This window comes from Haliotis rubra, unplaced genomic scaffold (assembly GCF_003918875.1).
Source record: "Haliotis rubra isolate DU_JTF1 unplaced genomic scaffold, ASM391887v1 Scf276, whole genome shotgun sequence".
NCBI classification, from domain to species: domain Eukaryota; kingdom Metazoa; phylum Mollusca; class Gastropoda; order Lepetellida; family Haliotidae; genus Haliotis; species Haliotis rubra.
This window is the reverse complement of record NW_025766847.1, coordinates 1,182,849-1,207,394: the sequence shown is the minus strand read 5'-3', so window position 1 is coordinate 1,207,394 and position 24,546 is coordinate 1,182,849. Positions and strand designations below refer to the sequence as shown.

Sequence of the window (24,546 nt, the reverse complement as noted above, 5' to 3'; positions counted from 1 at the left end):
TATCAGCTGGGCGATGAGTCCCTCTTCCTGGTTCCGGTGGTGGACGATTGTGTTTTTACCTCGGTCGCCCTTGGGGGAGGCTCGGCTTCCTCGGGTTCAGCTCCGGCTGCCAAACAAGGGCGTTTGGTTCCACCTTTTGCCCAGTCAGGCGCCCCTCTGCGGCAAGCATACCGAACCTAGGAGGATGTTTATCTGAATGCTATGCAACAGGTATGGGTTGTGGTCCATGGGGCGTACCTCTCCTTGATTCAGAGGTCGGCCCTGGAAGCGGAGGCAGGCACGGGTGACGTATCACCTCATGTTGTTCTCCTCCGTCAACTTACCGAGGTACAGGCCCACCTGACCAGGGACTTGTTACGGTCCGCTGCGTCGACGGTGATGTGTGCAGTCATGGGGATGCGCGAGCTGTGGTTGTCGACCTCACGCTACTCGGCAGTTCGGCTGGGTGCGGCGTTGTTTCCGGGGGCTCAGCAGGTAATACGGGAGGCTGCTGCTGCAGCTACTTTCTTCAAGGACTCCAAGGCCTTGTTGGAGCAACCGCGGGTTTCTCGCCCCCGTGCTCCTGCGGCCAGCTCTTCCTCCGGGGCGCAGCCTACGCCCGAGTCTGCAGGTTGGCTTCGGACGCTTGGCAGGGGTAGGAGGAGGAGCCGTCCCACCAAGGGTAAGGGTAAGGAGCAGGCTTCTTCGTCTGGCTCCCAGCAGCCTTTTCAAAGTCGCAGGGGGTCAGCCCCGACCTCCCATTAGATGTGCAGGCTGCTCCAGCGGATATGTCCCAGCCAGTTCAGCTGCAGGGGACTACTCACGCTCTCTTACCACATATCCCAGTGGGAGGCTGCCTCTCTCTATTCCTTCCGGAGTGGGAGAAGGCTACACACAACTCTTGGGTGCTGTCCACCGTAAGTGTCAGCCATCTACTGCTGTGGAAGCTTGTCCGCCAGAGTTTACCGTCATAAGGCGCACTCCGGTGCCGTCATGTCCGGTCAGGCTTTGCTGGACAAGTCCGCAATAGAGCGCATACCACCGGGAGAGGAACAGGCAGGGTTTTATTCCACGTACTTCCTCGTACCGAAGAAGGACGGCAGGTTCCGTCCCATTCTCAACCTCAAGGGGTTGAATCGCATGTTAGAGGTTCCATTCTTCAAGATGGAGACATTTCGCTCGGTGATCTCCTCTGTTCAGCCCAGCGATTGGCTCACATCGATCGATCTCAAGGATGCGTATCTACATGTGCCTATTCATCCCACATTCAAGCAGTATCTCCGGTTCTCTTACGACGGGATGTCTTATCAGTTCAGGGTGCTCCCCTTCGGCATATCTACTGTCCCCAGGGTGTTCACCAAGCTCATGTTAGTGCCGGCTACTCTCGCGCATCCGCAAGGAAGGCATGGTCACCCTTACCTGGACGACTGGTTGCTGCGCGCACTAACTCAGCCAGCGAGTCTAGATTCTACTCACACGGTGATAGACATTCTAGTTCGACGGGGTGGATCATCAACCTCAAGAAATCCGACCTGGTACCAACCCAGGACTTGGTTTTTCTCGGGGCACGGTTCACAACTCAACAAGGTCTTGTGTCTCTGTCACCCGACCAGATCACCAAAGTACGGGAGATGGTGTCTTTGTTCCTCTACCAGCCCCAGGCGCCGGCACGGACTTGGCTCCGTCTGCTGGGTCATATGGCGGTGACCGTCTCTGTCGTGCTGGCGAGCACGATTGAGGATGCGCCCTATACAGCAAGGTTTGGTGAGTATGTGGGCCCACTCAGAGGATCTGGAGAAGTGTCTCACAGTCCCCGGGTGGTTGTCTCCTCACCTTCAGTGGTGGACCAACGTCGGGAATCTCTCCAAAGGGGTCCCTTTGGAACTCCCGACACCAGCTCTTACAGTTCAAACGGATGAATCCCTCTCGGGCTGGGGGAGTGTTCTGGGCAGTCTGTCAGTGTCCGGACTCTGGTCCGAAGCTGAAGACAGTCTTCACATCAATGTCTTAGAACTGAGAGCTGTGCAGTTGGTTTTCGAGCGCTGTTCAGGGCCAGGTGGTTCATCTTCAGTTAGACAACCGTACGGCCATGACGCACATCCTGAAGCAAGGCGGCACAGTGTCCTTAGTTCTCCTCTGGTGCGACCAGTGCGACTGTCAGGTGATTCCTGTCTATCTCCCGGGGCTAGAGAACGTGCGAGCAGATGTGCTCTCTCGCCAGATCCTGGCCACGCACGAAGTGGATGCTCGATCGGCAGATATTCGGAGTTATCTTCCAGTTGTACGGGTTCGTTCCAGGTGGATCTGTTTGCGTCTGGCGGGACGAATCAGATCCCCATTTTCTGGACCAGAGGGTGTTGGCTTCCTACGCCTTCCTACTAGATTGGACGGGCAAGGTGCTGTGGGCGTTCCAGCCACTACCACTCATTCCCCGGGTCCTCTCCCAGCTGTTCACCCAGCCAGCTCGGCTACTTGTGCTTCTGGCACTGCTTTGGCCGTCACAGAGCTGGTTTCCGGTAATTCTCAGGTTTCTGGCTCTGGTTTCTGGTTTCTATTACCCTTACGACCGGACATTCTCACTCAGAACGGCGCTGCCACACCCCAATCCACGGATTCAGTTGGTGGCTTGGCCTCTGTCAGGTCTAGCCTCAAAGCATGTGGAATTCCTGCAGCAGTTGCAGACACAATAATGGCTTCGAGGCGGGATTCGACAAATGTTCAGTACGAGGATAGGCGGTCCACTATGCGCGCTGGTGTTCAGATAGGGGAATTGCAGATCCCTTTTCTGCGGATTTAGTCTGAGTTTTGGAGTTTCTGCAGTCTTGTTTGGAAGAAGGCTTGGCTGCTTCGACCATTCGTGGCTACTCCACCGCTATTTCTACCTTTCACACCCCTGTCGATGGTGCTCTTTCTGGGCAGCACCCTCTTCTGCAGCTCCTCTTAGCTGGCATGGATCGGATTCGACCTTTCAGGCATACCAGCCCACCTTGGGATTTGTCAATCGTGCTAGATTGGCTGTCCGGTCCTACTTTCTCACGTCTATCGGCTATTTCCATTCAGCTGGAAGGCCGTTTTTCTGGTGGCGGTGACATCTGGGAGAAGGGTAGGTGATTTTCATGCCATGTCTGCAGACCCGGCACTGACTGTGTTCCATCCCGATCGCATCAGTATTCACCTCCCGGATAGTTATCGTCCGAAGATCGATCACGCTTTCCATGTGACAGCTCCTATCGAACTTCCTACACTTACCCAGCCTTCCACATCGGGGACCTCTGCAACGAGCACTCAACCGTTGGACGTCCGTAAGAACCACAAGGTCTATATCAAACAAACACAAGGGATCCGTACGGTTCCCATCTGTTCTGCTGTTACAAAGGCGGGAAGGCTGGGGCTCCTGCCAGCAAACAGACACTTTCTCGCTGGCTTGTGTCGGTCATTTGTGCTGCGTAACAGGCTAAGGGCAAGCCTCCCCCTGAGGGGTTGAAAGCTCATTCGATCAGGGCAGTAGCCACTTCAAAAGCTTTTGCAGCGGCACTGCCCATCGAAGAGATTTGCTCTGCCGCTATTTGGAGCCGGCCTAGCACTTTTATACGGCACTATCAGCTTGATACACATTCCCATTCTGTTCTCTCCGGTGGACAGTGTCCTGCCACCCTGACCGAGTGAGTCTTGGTTATTTGGTTTTATAGTGACGCTGCATTCAATTGTTGTTTTAATTGACTTATCCGCTGTTGATTTTTCGACAATATTCACTGTCTCGGTTGAGATATTCGGTTGTGAGTTGTGGTTCCCCCTTACAGTGCTCTCTAGAGATTTCACTAAGTGGGCGGGGTTTTATGTACACACTATGTTATGTGTTTTAATGCTTAGCATGTTGAGGTCGGTCCTCAGTACGTTTCCTCCCTGTTGGGTCACCTCCCATAATGCCTCTCGCGGAAGCTTCGGGACACATGCCAGGTGAGTGTTGTGACGTAGGTAACTTTTGTTTACGTGATCGCTATCTCTTTGTACTGTGACAGAATTCCCTCCTCCCTAGCCTCTGGTCTTTGGGAGTCTGTGTTAATGCATATATGTACCCCAAGGACGACTCTCTTACTTCAAAGAATTGGAAACCTCTACAGGTTTATCTAAATCATTTTTATAGCAGTTTTAAGATTGTGAGAATATGTTTCACTGATTTAAAAAATCCACTCGAGGGGTAGATGCCATTTTGTTTACTTATCATATAGTCGGTAGCGAGCTTATCAATCTTCAAAATACAATAAAATGATATTATGTACATTCAACATGGTGGTAAGATAAATACGTTGTACACTTCTCCCTCGGTTAATATGGTCTGATGTACGGCTCTTTGTAGCAGTGTCATCCCTCGGTGCCTACCGCTCGGGTGACACTGCTACATGGTCTGATGTACTTACGAGAACCAGACCACTTATAGTGTATCAGTAGCTGGTTGCTGGTTGTACAAGTTGGATTGGCTTGTACACAATGATACACAAGAAATTGTCTAAACTGAGGATTTGTTTTTGGTGAACATATTGGCATTGCAATGTATGATGTGCCTTACAAGGATTTGGTATGGTAACTGAATGTGATCAAGCAGATGATGCAATAATGTCCATGTAGGCAGACTTGTACTGGACAGACAGTGACTAGCCAGTCAGATAATTTTATATGAGTAGTCATTATTAGTTTTACAATAACCCAGCCTTATAAATACTTTGGCTAGCTGTACCTTACCTTATTCTGTCATTTTGCATCATTAGATTGAAATTTATGCACAAACTCTGTAGACTGGCCATGTGTAACTGGCCATGCAGTAACAGTGCAGATTAAGCCTTGCGTAAACATACCATGATGTGCCTAAAAACGCAGAGATACCTAATCTTGTTGTGTTACCCCTGGGTTTTTCCTTTTTATTTGCAGATGTAGTCGATGACATTATGAGTTTCTTCCTAGCACTTTTTCAAGGTTTACGGGTTCAGATGGGAGTCCCTTTCACGGAACAGGCGATAAGGACGTTCATGAACCTCTTCTCCAGGTAGTCATCTCCTGCACTCACACTGATATGAACACCTGGTGTCATCACTTATTTTCAGTGGTCCTTTCATCTGATTAATATATAGTTTGTTTGGTGTTTAACACTGCACCTAGCTATATTCCAGCTATATGGCAGCTAATATATAATGAGTAGTTTAGTTTTACGCCCCGCACTCAGCAATATTCCAGCTTAATATGGTGGCAGTCTGTAAATAATCGAGTCTGGACCAGACAATCCAGGGATCAACAGCATGAACATCGATCTACGCAATTGGGATACAATGACATGTGTCAACTAAGTCAGCGAGCCTGACCACCCGATCCCGTTAGTCGCCTCTTACGACAAGCATGGGTTACTGAAGATCAATATTCTAACCCGGACCTTCACGGGGGGAGCTAATCTATAAACTCAAAAGTATCAGTATGCATCAATGAATTGAAAATTATAAACTGTTTTAGTCTATGGATACTTTAAATAAGACTGACCCATGAATGATGTATATTTTCAGTTGTTTGCCTTGTCATATGTCTGTCATAAACACAATAATCTTGATAAATGTAAATTTAATCATCATTGACATTGAAATATACTGATACATCTATTGCCACATACAAAGACATTCCTGACACACGTTATGAGCCTTAGACATGTTAGTAGTTATTGGGTTGAGTCATTGTCTGTGGAGTCTTTACTTTAGTAAGTATTCAGTAGTGAAGTTATAATTCTTTTTTCATAAGAGATCCTCCTTGGGGTACTTATAAGCATTTTTATGTCCATTAAAAATTTCTACGACAGTTGTAAAATATTTACAAAACAAAAACGTTTTCATCTTATTGGACCACTCCTACCGAGCCCAGAATGGACTCGTCCGCCAAGAACAGGTAACTCTGGGCGCTCTCCTCGTACCTCACTTTCCATGCTGTCGTTCCCTTGTGAAGACGTGTGGGCTCCATTACTTGTTTACAAGTGAATTCCTAAGATGAGTGCTCCGATTCCAATACTGTATGTATCGTTACTTTCTTTTTTTTATCGCATGGGTGGTAAATTTAGTCTGTTTGCGTGAAGTTTCATTCATCTTTGTTGTAACTTTATTGCCATGTCTTCTGGCCATATGGCCAACAAGATGACGGCTGCTATATGTACATGTAGGTTAAGCTTTGGCTTTTTACCTGTGTGTTTACGGGCTGATTATTAAGGTTGCTTCCCGTTTTTTGTATAAATGTGTTTTTCCACATTTTATTGCTTGTATGTACATTGCTGTTCGGGGCGTACGTTGGCCTCAGGTACCTTTATTTTACGTACGCTTCCAAGTTCATATTTTTCTTGGAATTATGGGTTACATACTATGTTTTGTATTGTATGCTGTATAGTTTATCACCCATGCTTACGTTGTACCCCTTGTTTAAGTGTTTACACTTTAGCATTTGGTATTGGTTATCTGTTAACTTTTGCAGTTTAAAAACTGCATGTCGTGCAGTTCAGTCCTACCGCCTCAAGACTCACACGAGGTTTGTCTGAGATGTCTGGTTGAAGAAGGGCATGATGACCAACAATGCTCTGTGTCAGGGTTTTACACCTAAGACTCAGCACAAGCGGCGCACCGACTACATGTATTACTCTAAGCTACTCAGGGCAGGGGGCAACATTTGGGCTCAGGATCCTCCCTCCAAAAAGCATTCTAAGAGGAAGTCCTCTTCTTCGGCTTCCCTGGATTCTGCTGAAGCTGGCGGGAAGAAGGCTAAGGTTTCTAATGAGTCTTCCCCCTCAGTTGTTGCTGTACCTTCCCCCACACCATCCACATCTTGCTGTTGTTCCACCTACATTAACATTCGATGATATATCTTCATTTTTTCAGCTGCAGCTGAAGTGCATTCTCACTTGGCCAGGGACTGTTTATGCATTTGCGCTAGTCAGATGTCTTGGTGATGGGCTTGCGTCGTTTGTGGTTGGCGGTAGCACGCTACTCGCCATCCACACAGCAAGGGCTACTCTCCCTCCCGTATAAGATGGGTTCTTCCCTTTTCCCGGGAGCCCTTAGAGTAGTCCGGGAGGCCGCTGAGGCTGTTTCTACGTTCAAGGACTCTAAACCCTTGCTAGAACAGCCATCCACATCTCGTCAGCGTCCCTCGGTCCTGTCATCTTCCTATCCTTAGGCGCCGGTGAAGGAGACTGCAAAATGGGCGGCTCCATTACAGTCACGGAAGAACAGGAAAGGTAAAGGCAGGTGTAAGGCGACTGGGTCGCAGCAGCCTTTTCGGGGAAAGGGGAAGTCAGCCCCTGCTTCCCTTTATTCTCCCCGACGATGCCCTTGGTGTCCCCCGTTCAAGCAAGCGTAACGTTGCAGAGTGCGGGGGTACATTGCCTTCTACCAAGCGTCCCTGTCGGCGGCCAGCTCTCCCTCTTCCTTTGGGAATTGGAGATAGCCACTTCAAATCCCTGGGTCCTGTCCACACTCAGGGATGGCCATTTACCGCAGTGGAAGAGACACCCAACGCCCTTCACCGGAGAACGTCACACACCAGTGCCAGCCTCCAAGGAGAAGGCGGACATTCTCCGTTGCCGAGGTCTTAGCGTTGCTAGACAAGGCAGCCATCGAAGTGGTTCCCGACGGTCACGAAAACTAGGGTTTTTATGTAATTCATAGTGACCGAGAAGGACAGAAGGTTCAAACCCGTTCTCAATCTCAGGGGCCTGAACAAACTTATTCAGGCACCGTCTTTTCGGATGGAGACACTGCGCTCAGTGATCTCATCCGTAGAGACATCAATCGACCTCAAAGACGCCTTCCTGCATGTTCCAATGCACCCCAAGAAGTACCTCAGGTTCTCCTTCAACGGGCAGTGCTACCAGTTTCGTGTGCTCCCCTTCGGCATCTCTACGGCACCAAGGGTGTTCACCAAACTCATGTTGATTCCAGCTCAGTTAGCCAGATCACAGGGTTGGTTTTGTCACCCATACCTCGACCACTGGCTTCTCAGGGCGCTAGGCCAGCAGTTCAGTCAGGATACCACGCACAGTGATGGAGATCCTTATCAAGCTGGGCTGGATCATCAATCTAAGAAATCAGACCTTGTTCTTGGGGGCATGGTTCAATACCAACGTGGGTATTGTTTCCCTGTCACAAGATCACATTGTCAAACTCCAGAGGACTGTCTAACAATTTCTCCAGTCCCATAGGGCCTTGGCTCGGACATGGCTTCGATTGCTAGGCACCATGGCGGCAACGGTGGACGTAGTTTGGCGTGCGTGGTTGAGGATGAGACCCATACAGCAAGCTCCTGCACAGCTGTGGTCCCACTCCGAAAGCTACGAGACACTTCTCGATTTGCCGGAGTGGTTGATTCCTCACCTGAGGTGGTGGACAGACATCAGGGCGGGTTGGGCCGGTGTCCTAGGGGATCAGTCAGCCTCAGGCCTGTGGTCGGAGACTGAGTCCCGTCTACACATAAACGTGTTGGAATTGAGAGCAGTCCGGTTGGTGTTCGACAGCTTTGTGGAACAGGTTCACGGCCAAGTGGTTCGTCTAGAAATGGACAAGCAGACATCCTCAAGCAAGGCGGCACGGTGTCTCCGTCCCTCCTGCAGGAGGCATGGCAGTTTCTACTGTGGTGCGATCAGTACGACATACGGGTAGTACCCGTTTATCTCCCAGGCATAGACAACATTTGAGCAGATGCGCTGCTCTCGTCATATTCTAGCCCCACACAAATGGATGTTGGATCGGGGAATATTTGATTTGAGGTTATCTCCCAGTTGTACGGTTTGTTCCAGGTGGATCTGTTTGCCTCTGGGGAAACGAATCAGATACCAGTGTTTTGCTCTCAGATTCCGGATCCGAGAGCGGTAGCCAACAACACCTTCCAGCTTCGATTGGACGGGAATGGTTCTGTGAGCGTTTCCACCAGTACCATTAATTCCCACGGTCCTGTTGCAGCTAGCCACCCAGCCAGCTTGGCTACTTGTGCTCCTTGCACCCCTTTGGTCGGCTCAAAGCTGGTTTCCGGTAATCATCAGGTTTCTGGCTCTGCCTCCTGTACTATTACCCTTTCGACCGGACTTACTGTACCAGAATGGAGCGCCGCACCCGAATCCCAGGATTCAGTGGGTGGCCTGGCCGCTGTCCAGAATCGCCTCCAAGCGAGTGGAATTCCTGCATCAGTTGCAGACACAATTCTGGCTTCGTGGAGGGATTTGACAAACGTTCAATATGAGGATAGATGGACCTGCTATGCATGCTGGTGTGTCGGCAGGGGGATTCTTGATCCCTTTTCTGCAGATTCAGTTGTATTACTTGAGTTTCTTCAGTCTAAGTTGCAAGCCGGTCTCGCTGCTTCAACCATACATGGTTACTCAACAGCTGTTTCGGCGTTTCACGTGCCTGTCGACGGGTGCACTTTTGGGGCAGCACCCTCTTGTACAGCGTTTCTTAGCAAGTGTGGACAGGATCCGTCTGGCTGTCCGGCAAATTAGTCCCCGTGGGATTTGTCAGTCGTTCTTGATTGGCTGTCCGGTCCTCTTTTTCATAACCTGTCGGCTCTTTCCCTCCAGCTGTTAACGTGGAAGGCTGCTTTTCTTGTGGCGGTAACGTCTGGTAGACGGGTAGGCGACATTCATGCTATGTCTGCCGATCCTGAACTCACCGTCGTTCATAAAGACAGCGTTAGTATTAGATTACCAGACTCTTACAGTCCTAAGAGAGACAGCGCCTTTCATGTTGCAGCGCCTATTGAGTTACCAGGGTACCTCTCTTCGACCGGGTACCTCTCTTCGACTTGCTCACGTCTTTGATGTGCGTAAGTCCCTCTGGTCTTATATCAAAGGAACGAAAGCTATTCGCAAGGATAATCAATTGTTCTGCTGTTACGGTGGGGGTAAGGCTGGCCTTCCGGCGAATAAGCAAACCATTTCTAGGTGGCATGTCTCTGCCATTTGTATGGGTTATCTACATAAAGGGCTAACTCCTCCTGAGGGATTGAAAGCTCACACGGTTAGAGCGCACCAATCTCAGCGCAACGATCTCAGCGCACTGATCATGACTTTAGTCCATTGAAATCTTGGCCTATGATGATATTTGGTGTATGTACCTATTGTCCTCTGCCAAATTGGGAAGAGGGTGGGTATTTTTCGCTGACATAATTCCGTAGTACTTATGAGCGTACCTTTTGTCCGACCCTTGTGCCTAGCCTTGCACTTGCCCTTCCGGCAGATTATGGACAGGTGATTGGGTAAGTGTGAATTTCATCTATTTTTAGACTGGGGAATTCCACTTGTTTCACAGGGTTTATGGTCAATTGACAGAATGCCACTCCCGGACTCTGGTCTGTAGGAGTGTGTCTTATGCTTATAAGTACCCCATGGAGGATCTCTTATGAAAAAGAATCAAACAAACCTGTAGAGGTTGATGATTCTTTGAAGATTTGAAGAGAGTCCTCCTTGGGGTCGGGCCACCCGCCTCCCCTCACATTCTGTCTGATAACGTTCAGCATGGAAAGTGAGGTACGAGGAGAGCGCCTAGAGTTACTTGTTCTTGGCGGACGGGTCCATTCTGGGCTCGGTAGGGTGTGATCCAATAAGACAAAAACATTGTTTTTGTTTTGTAAATATTTTAGTTATAGTATCGCCGTTTGCAGTTGGAATATCTTAAGATACTAGATTATTTTCATCCGTGGGACCTGCGTTCATCACATTGGAATATCTTAAGAACCGTTGACTAGATTCTTTTCATATTTCGTACCTAGGTTCATCACAGTAAAAGAAAGGTCCCAGTCAGGTTGGGTGACCTTGACCTTCATTTCAAGGTCACAAGGGGACTTTAACGTTTTACCCTTGTCAGCGAGATATCTCAAGAACCATTCACTGGACTTTCTTCATATTCAACACCAAGCTTCATCTAGGGAAGGCGCAGGGCCCAGTCGATTTGGGTGACCTTCACATAATTTTCAAGGTCATGGCGACACTTTGAAGATTTAAGCATATTAACCTGCATGTTATGCTTGTCAGCGAGATACCTCAAGAACCATTCACTGGACTTTCTTCATATTTGACACCAAGCTTCATCTAGGGAAAGTGCAAGGCCTAGTCGATTTTGGTGACCTTCACATAATTTTCAAGGTCACAAAGACACTGAAGATTTCAGCATGTTAAATTGCATGTTAAGATAGTCAGCAAGATATCTCAAAAACTATTCACTGGATTGTTTTCATATGTGGCACCAAGCTTCATCTAAAAAGGCGCAGGGCCCAGTCAATTTTGGTGACCTTCACATAATTTTCAAGGTCAGTGTGACACTTTGAAGATTTCAGCATCTTAACCTGAATTCACTGGATTTTCTTCATAGACTTTCAAGACTTCCCTTGAATGTTTTTCAATAAGCAATTTCTTTAGTGCCATTTTCATACACAATGACATTCATGTCAAGGTCAAAGTCAGTCTTGAAAATATTTGTGTGTTTGAACAACTAAAGAGCAAGATATCAAGAGAGGTTGACTGATCATGTTTTTGTTGACATTTAGCTTCATCTTAAACTTTCATTACTTTTTAAGTTTGATTTGATAATTTGCGGCGGGGGGATTATGTCACCTTAGTGACAATGCTTGTTCAAAATATAGTTACAACTGTCGTAGGAATTTTTAATGGACATGAAAATGCTTATAAGTACTCCAAGGAGCACTCTATTCAAAGAATCATCAACCGCTACAGGTTTGTTCGAATATTGTGGCCATCAGGTGAAGAGACCATTTTATGAAACTAATGCACATGTATGGCAGATGTTAAGAGATTGTGCTAAAAGTTTGCATTTTAAGCGAAGGCATTTTCCCTCTGTTAAGTCATGCCATTTCTTCAGTGTAGATATGTCTTCATTTCGTCATTAGTGGAGTGTAATAAGTGTTACACTTTGTTGTGTTTTCAACTGTACTCGTATGTTTCTGCAGGGAACAACTTGCTGAGACAATAAACCAGGAAAGCTCAACAGGATTCAGAGTTATAGAAAAGTAAGAGTCAAGTGATACACATTATGACCTAACTGTCCTCAGTCCAGATGGAACCGCCTTCATGGTGTTGTGGGTAGAGAGTCTGCTTGGAGAGCAGAAGGTCTCCTTGTATTACCAAGACATAAAGACATCATACTATTTTACAAATGACTGGTCCATGTTCTGTGTCTGAGTCAGGAATCAAGGGCTATAGAGTTTTCATAATCACACAGTAAAGGTGTTGTGTTTTGTAGTTGTTGAATTGTGTTGTATAACACTGTTATGGATCAGAAGTGTTTTCATGTGACACCTTGCTCTTTATTATACGATACTGTTAAACAATTTTGATGTTTGTTTTACTTGCAGGTTTTTGAAAATCCTTCAGCTCATTGTCCAGGAACCAAGTTCATCCTTCAAATCCTTTCTCCCTCAAATACTCAGTATATGTCTGGATCAGATCTACCCTATAATAGCACCGCTACGTTTCTCCCTCAAATACTCAGTATATGTCTGGATCAGATCTACCCTATAATAGCACCGGTACGTTTCTCCCTCAAATACTCAGTATATTTCTGGATCAGATCTACCCTATAATAGCACCGCTACGTTTCTCCCTCAAATACTCAGTATATGTCTGGATCAGATCTACCCTATAATAGCACCGGTACGTTTCTCCCTCAAATACTCAGTATATTTCTGGATCAGATCTACCCTATAATAGCACCGGTACGTTTCTCCCTCAAATACTCAGTATATTTCTGGATCAGATCTACCCTATAATAGCACCGATCACGCTTCTCCCTCAAATACTCAGTATATTTCTGGATCAGATCTACCCTATAATAGCACCGCACGCTTTTCTCCCTCAAATACTCAGTATATGTCTGGATCAGATCTACCCTATAATAGCACCACCCTATAATAGCACGCTTTCTCCCTCAAATACTCAGTATATTTCTGGATCAGATCTACCCTATAATAGCACCGCATCGCGTTTCTCCCTCAAATACTCAGTATATTTCTGGATCAGATCTACCCTATAATACAGCGACGTTTTCTCCCTCAAATACTCAGTATATTTCAGACATCAGATCTACAGTATAGCATTGCACAATTTCTCCTCAATCCATGGCTACAGACACAGACTACAGTGTACAACAATCCATTGCTACATACATACAGATGTTAACAGTGTACAACAATCCATGGCTACATACAGACAACAGTATACAACAATCCATTGCTACATACACAGACAACAGTGTACAACAATCCATGGCTACATACACAGACAACAGTGTACAACAATCCATGGCTACATACACAGACAACAGTGTACAACAATCCATGGCTACATACACAGACAACAGTATACAACAATCCATGGCTACATACACAGACAACAGTGTACAACAATCCATGGCTACATACACAGACAACAGTGTACAACAATCCATGGCTACATACACAGACAACAGTGTACAACAATCCATGGCTACATACAGACAACAGTGTACAACAATCCACGGCTACATACAGACAACAGTGTACAACAATCCATGGCTACAGACACAGACTACAGTATACGACAATCCATGGCTACAGACACAGACAACAGTATACAACAATCCATGGCTACATACACAGACAACAGTGTACAACAATCCATTGCTACATACACAGACAACAGTGTACAACAATCCATTGCTACATACACAGACAACAGTGTACAACAATCCATGGCTACATACACAGACAACAGTGTACAACAATCCATGGCTACATACACAGACAACAGTGTACAACAATCCATGGCTACATACACAGACAACAGTGTACAACAATCCATGGCTACATACACAGACAACAGTATACAACGATGTGCATCTTCCATGTTGTTCCAGAGACCAGCCCCCGACATCAAGTCAGTATTATATGAACTGCTCCATGAATTGATGATGAACAACTGGCGGTACTTTTTCAAGAGGTCAGCCATTTCGACTCTCAACAACCAGTCTGAACAGGTGGAGAATGGCTCCCAGTTCACCACTATTATGCAGGTACGACGGGTGTTTGGGATTGTCTCACAGCTTTTCCTTTGGTTTTATATTTCTAATTGATTGCCCAGTGGTGTATAGTACAAGCTCATAACCACTGGTCGTTGCTCATCTCCCTGGTTTGCACTGATTGTGATAGTCCTTGGTCTGTCTGTATGACTCATGATAGCACTGTACAACTCTGTACAACTCTTTGTTAACCACATGGTGAACAAATCAATGGTAAGATTGACATACAAGGTCGACATGTGTTGTATGGGGTTAACCCTTAATTCATGTGGTTTTATTGGATAATCATGGTCACGCCAACATAGCATGTTGATTCGGAACTACTTTTACATTCATAAAAATCACACAAGTTCATTCATTTTATGTAAGATTGTACCTGAACTTAACCACTCCTCTTGCACCCAGTTTGTTTTTTACATGTCCACAAACATTAGTTCAAAATTAACTGGTGCACTATACAACTGAACAGTCAATGCCCATCGTATATGGCGGAACCATTAACTTTCTTCTGCAACACTGCACCTCTGACGTGAACTATCATAGATACCATAGGAAGTTTACTTGTCTACACGTCTCTGTTCAGTTCTGTACAACCGTGTACTATTCTTAAAGACTTTCTACACCTCTACACGTCTCTGTTCAGTTCTGTACAACCTTGTACTATTCTTAAAGACTTTCTACACCTCTACACGTCTCTGTTCAGTTCTGTACAACCGTGTACTATTCTTTAAGACTCTCTACACCTCTACACGTCTCTGTTCAGTTCTGTACAACCTTGTACTATTCTTAAAGACTTTCTACACCTCTACACGTCTCTGTTCAGTTCTGTACAACCTTGTACTATTCTTAAAGACTCTCTACACCTCTACACGTCTCTGTTCAGTTCTGTACAACCTTGTACTATTCTTAAAGACTTTCTACACCTCTACACGTCTCTGTTCAGTTCTGTACAACCGTGTACTATTCTTAAAGACTTTCTACACCTCTACACGTCTCTGTTCAGTTCTGTACAACCTTGTACTATTCTTAAAGACTTTCTACACTCTACTACACCTCTTCACGCCTCTGTTCAGTTCTGTACAACCTTGTACTATTCTTAAAGACTTTCTACACCTCTACACGTCTCTGTTCAGTTCTGTACAACCGTGTACTATTCTTTAAGACTCTCTACACCTCTACACGTCTCTGTTCAGTTCTGTACAACCTTGTACTATTCTTAAAGACTTTCTACACCTCTACACGTCTCTGTTCAGTTCTGTACAACCGTGTACTGTTCTATTAGACTCTCTACACCTCTACACGTCTCTGTTCAGTTCTGTACAACCTTGTACTATTCTTAAAGACTTTCTACACCTCTACACGTCTCTGTTCAGTTCTGTACAACCGTGTACTATTCTTAAAGACTCTCTACACCTCTACACATCTCTGTTCAGTTCTGTACAACCTTGTACTATTCTTAAAGACTTTCTACACCTCTACACGTCTCTGTTCAGTTCTGTACAACCTTGTACTATTCTTTAAGACTCTCTACACCTCTACACGTCTCTGTTCAGTTCTGTACAACCTTGTACTATTCTTAAAGACTTTCTACACCTCTACACGTCTCTGTTCAGTTCTGTACAACCGTGTATTATTCTTTAAGACTCTCTACACCTCTTCACGTCTCTGTTCAGTTCAGTACAACCTTGTTCTATTCTTAAAGACTTTCTACACCTCTACACGTCTCTGTTCAGTTCTGTACAACCTTGTACTATTCTTAAGGACTCTCTACACCTCTACACGTCTCTGTTCAGTTCTGTACAACCTTGTACTATTCTTAAAGACTTTCTACACCTCTACACGTCTCTGTTCAGTTCTGTACAACTGTACTATTCTTTAAGACTCTCTACACGTCTCTGTTCAGTTCTGTACAACCTTGTACTATTCTTAAAGACTTTCTACACCTCTACATCGCCTCTGTTCAGTTCTGTACAAACCGCGGTACTATTTTTTTAAGACTTCTCTACACCTCTCTTCACGTCTCTGTTCAGTTCTGTACAACCTTGTACTATTCTTAAAGACTTTCTACACCTCTACACGTCTCTGTTCAGTTCTGTACAACCGTGTACTATTCTTAAGGACTCTCTACACCTCTACACGTCTTTGTTCAGTTCTGTACAACCTTGTACTATTCTTAAAGACTTTCTACACCTCTACACGTCTCTGTTCAGTTCTGTACAACCTTGTACTATTCTTAAAGACTCTCTACACCTCTACACGTCTCTGTTCAGTTCTGTACAACCGTACTATTCTTAAAGACTTTCTACACCTCTACACGCCTCTGTTCAGTTCTGTACAACCGTACTATTCTTAAAGACTCTCTACACCCCTACACGTCTCTGTTCAGTTCTGTACAACCTTGTGCTATTCTTAAAGACTTTCTACGCCTCTACACGTCTCTGTTCAGTTCTGTACAAGCGTGTACTATTCTTTAAGACTCTCTACACCTCTACACGTCTCTGTTCAGTTCTGTACAACCGTGTACTATTCTTAAAGACTTTCTACACCTCTACACGTCTCTGTTCAGTTCTGTACAACCTTGTACTATTCTTTAAGACTCTCTACACCTCTACACGTCTCTGTTCAGTTCTGTACAACCTTGTACTATTCTTAAAGACTTTCTACACCTCTACACGCCTCTGTTCAGTTCTGTACAACCGTATTATTCTTTAAGACTCTCTACACCTCTACATCGCCTCTGTTCAGTTCAGTACAACCTTGTACTATTCTTAAAGACTTTCTACACCTCTACACGCCTCTGTTCAGTTCTGTACAACCTTGTACTATTCTTAAAGACTCTCTACACCTCTACACGTCTCTGTTCAGTTCTGTACAACCTTGTACTATTCTTAAAGACTTTCTACACCTCTACACGTCTCTGTTCAGTTCTGTACAACTGTGTACTATTCTTTAAGACTCTCTCTACGTTCTGTTCAGTTCTGTACAACCTTGTACTATTCTTAAAGACTTTCTACACCTCTACACGTCTCTGTTCAGTTCTGTACAACCGTGTACTATTCTTTAAGACTCTCTACACCTCTACACGTCTCTGTTCAGTTCTGTACAACCTTGTACTATTCTTAAAGACTTTCTACACCTCTACACGTCTCTGTTCAGTTCTGTACAACCGTGTACTATTCTTAAAGACTTTCTACACCTCTACACGTCTCTGTTCAGTTCTGTACAACCGTGTACTATTCTTAAAGACTCTCTACACCTCTACACGTCTCTGTTCAGTTCTGTACAACCTTGTACTATTCTTAAAGACTTTCTACACCTCTACACGTCTCTGTTCAGTTCTGTACAAGCGTGTACTATTCTTTAAGACTCTCTACACCTCTACACGTCTCTGTTCAGTTCTGTACAACCGTGTACTATTCTTAAAGACTCTCTACACCTCTACACGTCTCTGTTCAGTTCTGTACAACCTTGTACTATTCTTAAAGACTTTCTACACCTCTACACGTCTCTGTTCAGTTCTGTACAACCTTGTACTATTCTTAAAGACTACTCTACACCTCTACACGTCTCTGTTCAGTTCTGTACAACCTTGTACTATTCTTAAAGACTCTCTACACCTCTACACGTCTCTGTTCAGTTCTGTACAACCGTGTACTATTCTTTAAGACTCTCTACACCTCTACACGTCTCTGTTCAGTTCTGTACAACCTTGTACTATTCTTAAAGACTTTCTACACCTCTACACGTCTGTTCAGTTCTGTACAACCTTGTACTATTCTTAAAGACTCTCTACACCTCTACACGTCTCTGTTCAGTTCTGTACAACCTTGTACTATTCTTAAAGACTTTCTACACCTCTACACGTCTCTGTTCAGTTCTGTACAACCGTACTATTCTTAAAGACTTTCTACACCTCTACACGTCTCTGTTCAGTTCTGTACAACCGTGTACTATTCTTAAAGACTCTCTACACCTCTACACGTCTCTGTTCAGTTCTGTACAACCGTGTACTATTCTTTTAGACTCTCTACACCTCTACATGTCTCTGTTTAGTTCTGTACAACCGTGTACTATTCTTTAAGACTCTCTACACCTCTACACGTCTCTTCAGTTCTGTACGACTGTGTACTATTCTTTAAGACTCTTTACACCTATACATGTCTCTGTACAGCACTGAAATTACAAGTGAATGGAGAACTTCTGCTGATGTCATATAAATGCTGTCATAGTTAAGTTGTTTGTTGGATCCGTTTGGACCAATTTTGTCTGCTACAAGATTTGAGATGATGCGTTCGATTATTTGAGGTGTGCATTTGCTTTGTCTTTCAGTCATATGGACAGTCATTCCTGCAGGCTGATATTGCAATATTTAAACAGAACCTTGAATCATTAGAAAGCCTCAACTCCAAATGGAAACTGTATCATAAGGTCAGTCTCGGTTCAGTGTATGATTGACTTAGCAAAATATTGTAGAGAAATAACAGTATTCTTAGATCGTTCTGGCTTCCATAGGAACACATTAAAATAGGAACTAAGCACGTTATTGATGGTTATAAGAGGTGTATTAGTCAGGCTGGTCAACTGTGGTGGTAGTCGTAGTCAGGCTTATCGATTGTAATAGTAGATACTGATTATAATATCACACTTATTACATTTGTCATGTTTGAACCCCATTTTTCTTACCTATAGGCCTGTAAAAGAGTATGTCTTCACAAGTCAGAAAGGAACATACCTATTAGTACCCTGATGACATTTCACCCTGTCAGTTTTCTTGTTAAGACCACCTACACACTGTTAAATCAATTCTCCAGAAAATCTTCATGGAGATGATGCTCTGCCAGTTCCTGAACGTGCTGATCCAGGTGTTGGTGCAGAAGTCCCATGACCTGCTACAGGAGGAGATTGTCATCACCGTCTACAACATGGCGTCCATCGACTTTGATGGCTTCTACTCAACCTACCTGCCACAATTCCTCACCAACATGGAGGGCCTTGACGACAACCAGAAGACTGTGCTGGCTCACAACTTCAAGATGGACTCAGTAAGTTTAGACAGAGGGATTCAAAATAGACCTTTTGTGCCAACTGACATGTGGTGGCCAGAACATGTGGCCCGTCTGATGCATGTTGTTTGCTGGTGTGCCTGTTCCAGAGCTGATTCTTAATGAACCTTCAAAATATAGCTGGAATTTTGCTGCACTGCTGCTGAAATGTGTATGCATGTGCGTGCATCAGAAGTTCTTTATAATAGCTATAAATTATGAACGGACCCTTAGTTCAGTTTGTGACATGCATTCGTTAAAGCCTAATGTTGTTCTTTCAGGATCTGCCTTCCTTCACTCAGAGCACGCACCGGTTTGTGAATGACATACGTTACTACAGACTCATCAACAATAGTTTGCCAGAAGGCTCCGTCAAGTTTTAAGACATATACCACATATGTCCTCAGAGGATGTTGATGAATAAATAACCTCTGGACTGAACAGGTCATTTTCCCGAAGAGGAATCACCTGCTTGAAGTTTGTGGAGATCATTTCATCAGATGTACCAAACTATGATCAAGTTTTCCTATGAATGGTTCAGTGTGCTATATCCTGGTGATGATGCAGTCAGTTGGCCTGCAAGATTCAACAGAGAGTTAGGATTGCCAGGTGCATTCCTGCTGCAGTTGTCTCCCTTTGTCCAACTCCATCTATAAGCATTCTGGAGATATAGACAGCAGTATTTTAGAGGTTATTAGTGTCAAGACATTTTGTATGAAAGCTTGGTCCTCCAAAAGACAGAAGTGATGTATTTTCAGCAGGACTAGTTAATACTCAAGCCTGTCATCCACACTTTCAAGTTGGGTTAAGCCTGTAGAAATATTAAAGTGGTGAGCCACAGAACCTGATCAGATAAAGTTATTTTGAAACAGGTATTGGTGGATTTGCTGAAGGATTTGATGCGTGAAGTGTGTCTGTTTTATGTATGGTGGGGACAATGTGACCGGGAGAGTGTGTGTGTATAGGTGTCTCACAGGGCTAGACCCACGCAGACCGTGTACAGGTGTAAATACTACTGTCCATATTGTATATTACTGTGGAATGAGTGTGACGTATGTAGCACTGGCTGACAGTGCTGTGTTGTCAGATGAGCCAGACAGAGGGCAGCGACAATCAAAGATGTATACTCACCTGAAGTGAGACGAGAGGTGTTTCAGAGTACTTGTCATGTGTGATTCAGTTGGACTGTTAGAATAGACAATCTTATAAGGTGAACGAAAAGGGTTTCATGTATGATATTCTGTACAGGCATTTTCTGAAATCTGTTGCAGGTATTACCAATGCCGTGATTCACTTATTCCCTTCATCATGACAAAAACCATTAGCTGTTAACCATACTGGTGCTCGTGACACTTCACTCACATGAGTGGTGGTACACCCTGTGTCGCTTTAATCACATACTGTGCTGACTCGCCTTCACATAACGGAATACTGTGGAAATTGACATCATTCCCAACACACACAATGCTTATGTGGTCAAGATTGCCAGTAGTGAAATAATGTCTCATGTCCATGTTATTTGTATCACCTGAAGCATGCAGCTGTACCCTTGTGCTCCAAACCTTCGCTCATCTCACAGAAGTCCCATTCAGAGAAGCCTGTTGCCATAGAATCAAGAGGTAGTTTGGTATCTATATGAAGTACATGCTATGCAGCTTTCTTGCAAATGCCAATAATTGTTGCATTCCCTCAAATGTCGATGTTTTCCATGCTAAGGTAATTAACGAGTGACCCAGTCAGAATATTTCAGCAAACGTGTCTGTAGTAAAAGGTTTGGAATACTTAAAGAAATGAGCCATTACTCTTTCATGTTTTTAGGATATTTAGATCCTTATAACATTTGCAATTGAATTGTACAAAAAGAAAGATATTGTGGAAAAAATTTCCTGAAAATTGACCTGAATACTGTCCATAGCTTTGATAGAAGTTTTTTTGTTGAAGAATGATGGATGATGTGTCTCATCAGACTTTCTGATTATTCAGTCCTGTTGCGTGATAAACAGGCCACAACAAGCTATGGTAATTGCCACGCTGTTATAGTTCATGAATCAATGGCTTGTGTAGTGTTCTTGGCCTGTGTGCTCAAAGCTGTCTGACTGCAAGACTATTGAAAGTCTAATATAAACTAAGCATTGGATTTGTCTGTGGTAGGGTTAGTTAACTGTGTGTGAAGACAGAAACCGGTGTATAATGTTAATGCTTTATTTCAACAGAGTGAAGAATGAGCCCTTATGTCTCTTGTTGTACTATCACGTCATTGATATACCGGTTGATCATATGTACAGTGTTCGTAGCTCATCTATGTGTATGACATGTATTGTATGATGTTGTACTGTGTTTCCAAACTCCCTCAACTCCATGACATGCTCAAACAGACTGTTACCTATCAGCATTCTCAAGGCGCTTGTATTGTTATTCATTCCCACTGGGAGTCAACTGAGAACTGCTTGTGCTGTACACTGCATGACAGACCTGTCTTCACCATTCTTCAACTTGGCTTCTCGGTATACTTTTCAAATCCGGAGTCAAAATCAAACTGCAAAATATCTGTAGGAACATATATTTGAAATGTGATGCTTACAGTAAACTGCAAACATTCACGGATTGTGTGTCCACAGTGAAATCTTTGCTTAGCCGATAAGTTGAGTGACACCCTGTTCATCCAGACAACCATGTTCCCTCTGAATTCATCCTGTAATAAAAATGTCTGGAAGAGCAGATCATGACTAATGTGACTTTATGTAAGTGTTCCCTGCATCTGTGGAAGATGGGCTTCTGAACCAACAGGGTCCAGATTAACAAAGTTTCACAGTACGTTCGGTATGATTGATTGAACACCTTGCTGGAAGATATATTGCTTTTTGTGAAGTTTCGAACAGGCAGAACTGTAAATTGAAGTGCTGATACTTGTGTTGTGCAGGAGAGCAGAAGAGTCCTGGCTGTATATTTGAAGGACATGATTGTCCGTTCCTGGGTAGAAGAGGTCTTCTGTGTGTGCTGAGGTTGACATGTTGTTTGCTGTTGCTAAGTGCCATCAAAATCAAAGTGCCAAATGTGATGCTTTATGCGTTTCATAATTGTCTGTTGATATGTATTGTGTTCAGTGACTGTATCATGAACAACCCAGAAAAAGCTACTGGTGTGAATGTGTGCATGGTTTTCTCTGTGGACGGTTGTGTGTTACAGGTGTGGGATCATACAGGTGTATATTTACATAGGACCACCCTCCATGTTCTTGTCACATGTATCCAGCAGATGGATAGCTGCTGAAGCTTTAGGACTGCAGTAACTGACCGAAGCTCAGGTCGCCTTAGGACGTGCCATTTGGTTGTCTTGATTTATGTGTAATGGTATCAACGACATGATTTTAAAGTGAGTAGTACCAATTTCTGACATTGTACAAGGAGTCAATTTTTAAATGTTTTAAAAACAAATATACTGTAAACGATCCCTCCATCTTTGCATATTGACCAAGAAATTTTGTTATAGAAGAAAATGTCGTGAGTTTTTTATCTTCCAATGATGGGCCAGGGCTTCCCACCACAATGTGTGCTATCCTGTTGTATGTATATGGTAGCGTGTTGTGTATCTTACCAAACCATTGAGAGATGTTTTGATCTGTGTCACTTGTAAGGCTGGAACAATTCATTGATGAATTCGTGCACCCTGGTATTTGTTGTTATTCATGTGATGCAGGTTCCTCTTTATTTATTTGTATGTTTATATGTTGGGAAAGTGTTAAACAGATTTGTTTTCCTTTGTTTGTTACGAAATTAGACATATATGTGTTCACACTTTTGTTTTAGTAGTGTATATTGTGTAAGGTATCTTGAACTTAGTGTGGCATCGTGTGTTATCGTGACTGTATCATCTCTGCCCTACATCACTACAGTGGTTAGAGAACCCACCATTTGCAGCAGTAGGCATGGTAGTATTGTGAGAGTGTGTAGAGGTTGACCAGCTATGCAGCTCATACAACGGAGACTATCTCCTTAACTAACCACTCATCCCACCTCGTATGCAGTAAGTCAGGCAGTCAGTTCTACTGGGAGACCTGCTGATGGGACCAGCGCTCAATCGGATGTGACCAGGGCCAGAAGGATCCAAATCATAGCAGTGTACAACTTTCACTGTTTGTTGGGGTACACATTTCTGTTAGGCACTGTGATTCACTGTGCAGTTGTGCCCCTTTCATATGCGAGAAATCTTTGATTGTTGGTTTGAATCCGAGATTCATCTTGTTCATATTTCTTGGTTCATCAGCACCATACATGTTCTTGTGGTTTTCATCAAAGTAGTAAATATCTGAGATCTCCTTCAGTCAGGCAGACAGTGTGTCTAAACTGAATGTGACTATGGTTAGTGTTGGTATCGAGACTGACTGCTACTATGGCTAGTGTTGGTATCAACATTCACTGCTAATGTGACTTGTGTTAGTGTCACCACTGACTGCTGATACTAGTGTTAGTGTCACCACTGACTGCTAATGTGATGTGACTAGTGTTAGTGTCACCACTGACTGCTGATACTAGTGTTAGTGTCACCACTGACTGCTAATGTGATGTGACTAGTGTTAGTGTCACCACTGACTGCTAATGTGACTAGTGTTAGTGTCACCACTGACTGCTGATACTAGTGTTAGTGTCACCACTGACTGCTAATGTGATGTGACTAGTGTTAGTGTCACCACTGACTGCTAATGTGATGTGACTAGTGTTAGTGTCACCACTGACTGCTAATGTGATGTGACTAGTGTTAGTGTCACCACTGACTGCTAATGTGATGTGACTAGTGTTAGTGTCACCACTGACTGCTAATGTGATGTGACTAGTGTTAGTGTCACCACTGACTCACCACTGTGTTACTGTGATGACTGACTAATGTGACTAGTGTTAGTGTCACCACTGACTGCTAATGTGACTAGTGTTAGTGTCACCACTGACTGCTGATACTAGTGTTAGTGTCACCACTGACTGCTGATACTAGTGTTAGTGTCACCACTGACTGCTGATACTAGTGTTAGTGTCACCACTGACTGCTGATACTAGTGTTAGTGTCACCACTGACTGCTAATGTGACTAGTGTTAGTGTCACCACTGACTGCTAATGTGACTAGTGTTAGTGTCACCACTGACTGCTAATGTGACTAGTGTTAGTGTCACCACTGACTGCTAATGTGACTAGTGTTAGTGTCACCACTGACTGCTAATGTGACTAGTGTTAGTGTCACCACTGACTGCTGATACGACTAGTGTTAGTGTCACCACTGACTGCTAATGTGACTAGTGTTAGTGTCACCACTGACTGCTAATGTGACTAGTGTTAGTGTCACCACTGACTGCTAATGTGACTAGTGTTAGTGTCACCACTGACTGCTAATGTGACTAGTGTTAGTGTCACCACTGCCCGCTGATACGACTAGTGTTAGTGTCACCACTGACTGCTGA

At 44.3% G+C, this 24,546-nt stretch overlaps 1 protein-coding gene across 1 annotated transcript in view; it reads left to right on the top strand.

The window, feature by feature from the left end:
* Positions 1-24,546, top strand: part of LOC124280941 (exportin-6-like) — a 51,732-nt gene that overhangs the window by 26,952 nt on the left and 234 nt on the right. Inside the window, exons 17-23 of the mRNA XM_046716947.1 lie at positions 4,906-5,020; positions 11,953-12,012; positions 12,358-12,465; positions 13,892-14,051; positions 18,387-18,485; positions 18,869-19,099; positions 19,381-23,592. Of these exons, the coding sequence (XP_046572903.1) occupies positions 4,906-5,020; positions 11,953-12,012; positions 12,358-12,465; positions 13,892-14,051; positions 18,387-18,485; positions 18,869-19,099; positions 19,381-19,482 (875 nt within the window). The 3' untranslated portion in view covers positions 19,483-23,592. The remainder of the gene's footprint in view (positions 1-4,905; positions 5,021-11,952; positions 12,013-12,357; positions 12,466-13,891; positions 14,052-18,386; positions 18,486-18,868; positions 19,100-19,380; positions 23,593-24,546) is intronic.